At 51.0% G+C, this 6,347-nt stretch overlaps 1 protein-coding gene across 13 annotated transcripts in view; it reads left to right on the forward strand.

Moving 5' to 3' along the window:
- Window positions 1-3,750, forward strand: part of NCAM1 (neural cell adhesion molecule 1) — a gene marked incomplete at both ends in the record, with an annotated part of 293,646 nt that extends 289,896 nt beyond the window's left edge. For 8 of the 13 annotated variants that reach the window (XM_084249434.1, XM_084249432.1, XM_084249435.1 and 5 more), the window contains 2 exons: window positions 338-454; window positions 3,630-3,750. In XM_084249434.1, the coding sequence (XP_084105560.1) occupies window positions 338-454; window positions 3,630-3,750 (238 nt within the window). Of the gene's footprint in view, window positions 1-337; window positions 455-1,357; window positions 2,174-3,629 lie in introns of all 13 variants that reach the window. The other 5 variants (XM_084249413.1, XM_084249424.1, XM_084249430.1 and 2 more) reach the window with 1 other exon arrangement.
- Window positions 3,751-6,347: the final 2,597 nt, after the last annotated feature.

The raw sequence follows: 6,347 nt of genomic DNA on the forward strand, positions 1-6,347 counted from the left end.
CATGTCTGTACACACTTGCACACATATATGCAGATTGTTTGTGCACTTATCTGGGCCGGCACCATGCTTAGTCTTTACATTCATGACCTCATTTCATGTTCATCACAGCTAGGTGAGGCACAGACCATTACAGGCCCATTTTAGCCATGAGGAAGTGGAGGCAAATCAAACATTCAAGGCAACAGAGCTAGCAAGAGGGGTGCTGAGACACAGGCTCTTGGGTCTGGCTCTAGAAGGCCACCCTGCCAGCCTTAGGTCCCCAGAGCTGAAGCTGGCTTCTCTGGGAATGCCCTTCCCCCACCAGCATCCCGTGATCAAACCAGAACTTTTTCCACAGGAAAGATGAGTCCAAGGAGCCCATCGTGGAGGTGAGAACTGAAGAGGAGCGGACCCCAAACCACGATGGCGGGAAACACACAGAGCCCAACGAAACCACGCCGCTGACAGAACCCGAGTATGTGGCGGGGAGGGACTGTGTCTCCTCAACAAATCCCCACACCCACCTCATCACCCACCTCCATGCTGCCCACCTGCAACTCCCTGCCTAACATTGCGGGCCGGAATTCTGGAGCTCGTGGCCAGAAGAGGCACTTGGCTGAGAAGTCCCTAGAGAAAGGGCATTCTTGTTCTATCTGGGGTGATTGTGGGTTACCTCCTTGCTTAAGTGGGATCCCTAGTCCCCGTTCCCAAGTTACACTCCCTGGCAATGGCCTAAGGGGACTAAACTCCATTGAGACAAGCCAAGCTTTCAAGCAGATTCTTATTAGGATTTCTAAAACTTCTAGGGTTTTCTGCATTCTTCCCAAGAGGGTGAGGGGACTTGGAGATCTGGTAAATCTCCCTGGCATTGGTGTTCATGGAAGACTTGGGGACCCTCTGTTAGCAGCCATGTGCAGATGTGGTTGTAACGACCAGTGACTGCCATAGCTACTCTGGGTTTGAAGGGGCAGGAGTTACTGGAGAACCCCCAGCTCTTAGGAACCATTCGGCGCACTCATCTGCTTGTTCCTAGCTTCCCCCGTCGCTGCCCGTGAGCCTGGGCAGAGATTCAGGCAGGGGCCAGAAGACTCAGGCAGGTTGTAGGGAAAGGGAGCCCTGTGCAGAGAACTGGTGGGAAGTGATCAGGGAGGAAGGCTAGCAGGTCCCTTTTGAGGCTGCCACGTTCTTTGTTGTCTCCTGTCTCCTCTTCTGCCCACCTGGGCATGTGCTTCCTCATTTCTCTGTGGGCCTGTGTCGGTGCCTGTGCATAGCTGCATGCCCTGCCCACGGCCCCTCCTGGCTTCAGCCCTTCCCCCTGCTTCTCTGTCTCGTCTCAGCTTCATCGTCTATTCTCTTCTACTTCCTGTCCTCCCCACAGGCTGCCTGCTGACACCACAGCCACTGTCGAGGACATGCTGCCTTCTGTCACCACCGTCACCGCTAACTCTGACACTATCACCGAAACCTTTGCCACTGCTCAGAACAGCCCCACCAGTGAGACCACCACCCTGACTTCCAGTATTGCCCCCCCAGCCAATGCCACACCTGACTCAAATTCTGTGCCCCCCGGCCAAACCACCCCTTCCAAGGGGCCCGGCGTTGCCACCTCCTCCCCACCCCCAGCTTCAGCCCCCAAGGTCGCCCCCCTTGTTGACCTGAGCGACACCCCAACCTCTGCCCCGGCCGCTAGCAATTTGTCTTCTAATGTCCTGGCTAACCAGGGAGCTGTGCTCAGCCCAAGTGCCCCTGCCACTGTCGGGGAGGCCTCCAAGGCCGCGCCAGCCAGCAAGCCTGCCCCGGCGCCAGGCCCCACCACGGCTGAGGCAGCCAGTTCCCTAGCAGCAGCAGCTGCCCCTGCCACAGAAGCCCCCCAGGCCAAGCAGGAGGCTCCCAGCACCAAAGGCCCGGACCCTGAGCCCACCCAGCCCGGCGCTGTGAAGAGCCCGGCCGAGGCAGCCACGGCCCTCACTAGCCCGAAGAGCAAGGCTGCCTCCATCAGCGCCACAAACCCTGCCCAGGGCGAGGACTTTAAAATGGACGAAGGGAACTTCAAGACCCCAGATATTGACCTTGCAAAGGATGTTTTTGCAGCCCTGGGCTCTCCTGCTCCCGCCGCTGGGGCCAGTGGACAAGCCCCTGAGCTTGCTTCTTCCACTGCAGACAGCTCTGTTTCGCCTGCACCAGCAAAGACCGAGTACGGCCTCTCTCTGTCTGCTGTCACTGGGTTGTGTCCGTGGTGGTGTGTGTTTGTGCTGTGCTGCGTTCTCCTTGTTAGATGTGTCTTCAGCCTAATTCAGGTCTTCTCTGAGGCAACTGTCAACCTAGGGGCTGGGATAAGGCAGAGAGCACAGGGGAGGCAGGGGCCCAGAAGCAGCCACTTGCACTAATTAGGTCATGTTAATTATGTTGTAGCTGTATTGTCCCAGCAGTGGCATCTGTTTTCCCTGAGAGAGACCTTGCAGTGGGGCCACTGATGAGCATAGCTTGGGAAGCGAGCTAAGGGGGCCAAGATGCTACCCAGGGATCCACAATCGGTGTTACCAGTGCCAGCCTGAGTTCCCACCAGATGGGACTGTTACGCAGGAAGAAAAAGGGCAGCCCCCAAGGTTCATGGGGAGAGGGAGTCTGGTCCAGGTGCCCTGTCACCTTCCACATCCAGATGCCCCCACCCCACCTACTCTCGTTTACCTTGCCTGCCCTTGACTAATCTGAAAGGCTCAGGGTTCCCAAGCCCCAAATGACTGTTGGGATTTCAAGTTCAAGGGGAAATCCTTAGTAAGCTTATAGGTTTCCTAAATGTGATGCTGAAATGCGATAGCACTAGCTGGGGCTGGGGTCTGCGCCTGCCCCACTGTGTCCTCAGACCAGACTCACTCCTGGGACTGATTGAGACAGGGCCAGACCCATGGCTTACAGAGGCTCCTGTGCCTCCCCTCACCCCAGCGAAGCTGTCATGGTACTACCAAGAGCGGCAAAGGGACCCTCACCGGGATCTCTGAATCTCAGGAAGCAAAAGGATTCCTCTGAGAGCTGTACCACCCTCGCTGCCCCAGCCCCCCGTAGCATGATAGCCCACTGTAGCCTCCCGCCAGACTCATGGAAAGCCACCATTTTCTCAGGCTGCCAGGCAAGCCCTAGAGGCATCACCACAAAACACAGCTTGTTGGGGGTGGGAAGGGCTACTGGGGGAAGGTTTGTGGGGGAAGTAGGACAAGCAAGAGCTGGTTGTTTGGAGAGAGCCCGCTGGCATCAGTACTGGGAAACCCAGCGCACCTCATTTATACCAAACCAAGAAGCTGCTGTTATTATAGCAGTCAGCAGGGTCAGGGTGAGGAGAAGAGTCCCCACCCACCACTACCCCAGGTGATGCCAGAGTGGCTGGCATGGCATCAGGATGGGGACAGGAAAGCCCTCGTGCCTCTGACTCAATGGCTCTCAACTTTAGCTTCCTGTTAGAATTACATGAGTGCTTTTACAAGTCACCCTGTCCGGGCCAATTAACTCAGGATTTCTGGGGGCACAGCCCAGGCACCAGTGACTTTTAAAGCTCCCCCATGTTCCCAACATGAAGCCAAGGTGGGGAGCCCAGCTCTGAATGGAGCCACTTCTCAGGGACTGTGGACTCAGTGCTGTCTTCCAATTCTCTGCAGGAAAGGCCCGGTAGAAGCAAAGTCGGAATGCCCGGAGACAGAAACGAAGCCAGCGCCAGCCGAAGTCAAGGCGGTCCCCAATGATGCCACACAGACAAAGGAGAATGAGAGCAAAGCATGATGGGTGACGAGAAACCAGCAAAGATAAAAATACAAAGTGACACAACAGCTTCACCAGAGCATTTCCAATATCTCTCTCTCTCTCACACACATGTGTGCGCGCGCGCACACACACACACACACACACATCTCATTCCTCTAGTGTCTTTTGCCTTTAAAAAAAAAAAATACCTAAACAGATAAACATGGGATCTCCTTTTTGTAGGTTTATAGAAAGGGTTCCTTTGTTGCACACTCAGTTGTAAGAAAATGAGACAAAAAGGTTAAACCCACAGCCAAACTAGGACACTCCGTTCCCTGAAACCATTTAAAAATCAAACAAAAGGACCCTAAATTAAGAATCTAGGAAGCTCAGAAGAAAAAAAAAATCTAGGTTCAGGAAGACCGAACTTGGTGTTGCCCATTTGGCACAGACCAGTGTAAGAGAAATACTTCCAGGCACTAAGACTAACCGAATGAACAAAGTCCAAGTTTATTTTTATACTTTCAGTCGAGTTTGAACTCTGTAAAACCTCATAAATAAGTTATCATTTCTGTTCACTTTGTATTTGTTCAGTATGCAAAGTGTGTCACCCTTTCTAGCTGAATTCAATTCCCACCTAGACTCTTGTTTTGTAGGAAGAATGCCAAATTGCAGCTTGTGGGGGTAGATCTCAATTTGCAGTATTCGGATTGCTTTTTTTTCCTTTTCTTTTTTCTCTCTTTTTCTTTCTTTTTTTTTTTTTTTTTTGTTCCTTTCTGCCAACTTTGTTTTCCAGTGTTTACAAGCTGACCAATGTTTGACTTCGGTTGTATTTAAATGTCCATGTAAAATAGCTGCCTTTTTTTTTAAGTTACAAATACTGCCTTGAGGTGGGTAGGTTGATCACAGGCCCCTAGCGCAGGAAGACTTTACAAAGCATGGCTGTTTACAGTGGCTCTTTCCCCCATTCTGATTGAAAATGTTTGCCTGTGTGCAACTCAGGTGGAAATCCATCTAGTTTTGGAAGGGTTTTGCTTCTCGGTTTTTGGTTCTTTTTGTGTTTCCTTGGGGGTCGGACCACTTTCTTATTAGCCACCACCTGCCTGTATCTGTGAAACAGGATCTGCTCCCAGGGCGTCCTGTCCTTCCTTAGAAGGACTCCTTAGGCTTTGTTGAATGAAGCAGAGAAGATTGTATAGTTGGGGCTGGTCTTGGTGAACACACATTTTTACCCCAAACATCCCCTTTTTGTAGAAAGCCAAATAAAAGATATACATACCATTTCCTTTTGAGCCCAGAATCTAGATTTGAGCGGAAGAGCACGTGTGCTTCAGGGAATTAGTGTCTTTTTTTGGAAATCTGTTGAAGTAAAGTAACATCGGCCTTCTGTTCACTTAGGCAGCATTGGTAGAAACAAAAGAGTAAAAAAAAAAAAAAAAAAAAAACAACGACCTGCTGTCTGGAGTCACAACACGACTTTCCTGGATTGGAAATCAAGTGGGGAAAAAAAAAATAAAATACAGAAACTTTAAGGGGGATGGGAGGGGGGGAGAAGGGAAAAGCCAGCCCTTTGTATAGAAATTTTGCTTTTTTTTCCTCATTCTACTTTAGAACTGCAAGCTTGTGCACTGTGGATGCGTGAATATTTTAGTGTGAAACGTGTTTTTGTCATAGTATTGAAATAAAACTTCAACATAGTTTGGTTGTGGAAGGTATAGCAGATAGTTCAGAAAAAAAAATATTCAGGAAACAAAAATAACTCGTAAAAGGAATCGAAGCCTTTAAACCAAGAAAATGAAATTGAAACGATGATGGCACTGAAGATGCCGCTAAGTAAAAGAAATCAGTACTCTGGGCATGCGTTCCTTTTCCTAAGCAAGAGGTTAGAGTGGCAAGACCTCCCCCAAGCCCATTCTGCGGGCTGCGCTCCCCGATCTTCTGACACTTCTGCAATCTGATCAGTGGCGATACGCTAGATTATCATTTCAAACTGTGAAAAATGGTCTTGTCATTTGCTAAATGTGGGGTTATTTTGCATTTTCTCAGCTCCTGGGGATGGAAATGGAGGATCCCAGTTTACCCAGCTCCAGCCCCTTTGAATCTAGGGCTCTCACACACCTGTGGTTCAAATGCACAGGCCCCAAGAACCAGCAACGGGAAGACAGTCTGGCAGCACACAGCAGGATGGGTGCCTCGAGGTGTCTGAGACAGGGTGGACCCTGGGGAAAGCAGTGGGCTCCGCCTGCCACCAAGTCACCAGTGGAATTGATTCCCAGTCTTGGGATGTTACTGGCTGTGAAGATCAGGGTCACGGCCGAGCCATGCCTCATGGAGACGGTGCCCTTCACGCCATGTGGTTGTGGTTAGGCAACCTGATTTTGGTTTCCTTAGGAAGAGGAAGAGGTCTAGACCTTCCGATAGCCTGGCCCAGGGCAGCTGACCTCCCCCACCAGACCCCTGGCTCCGCCGTTGTTAGCTGGAACCCAAGACTGTCCACCTTTTGGTCTGCCTCTCTCCCATGACACAGAGCTTCGTCTCCATGTATGTGAGCTTTCCTTTCTTTCAAAATCCAGAACAACAGAGCAACGCTTCCTTGCAGATCAAAGAGGGAGTCACTTTATTTTCAAAACGTTCTA

This window comes from Talpa europaea, assembly GCF_964194135.1.
Source record: "Talpa europaea genome assembly, chromosome: 12".
Classification (NCBI taxonomy): domain Eukaryota; kingdom Metazoa; phylum Chordata; class Mammalia; order Eulipotyphla; family Talpidae; genus Talpa; species Talpa europaea.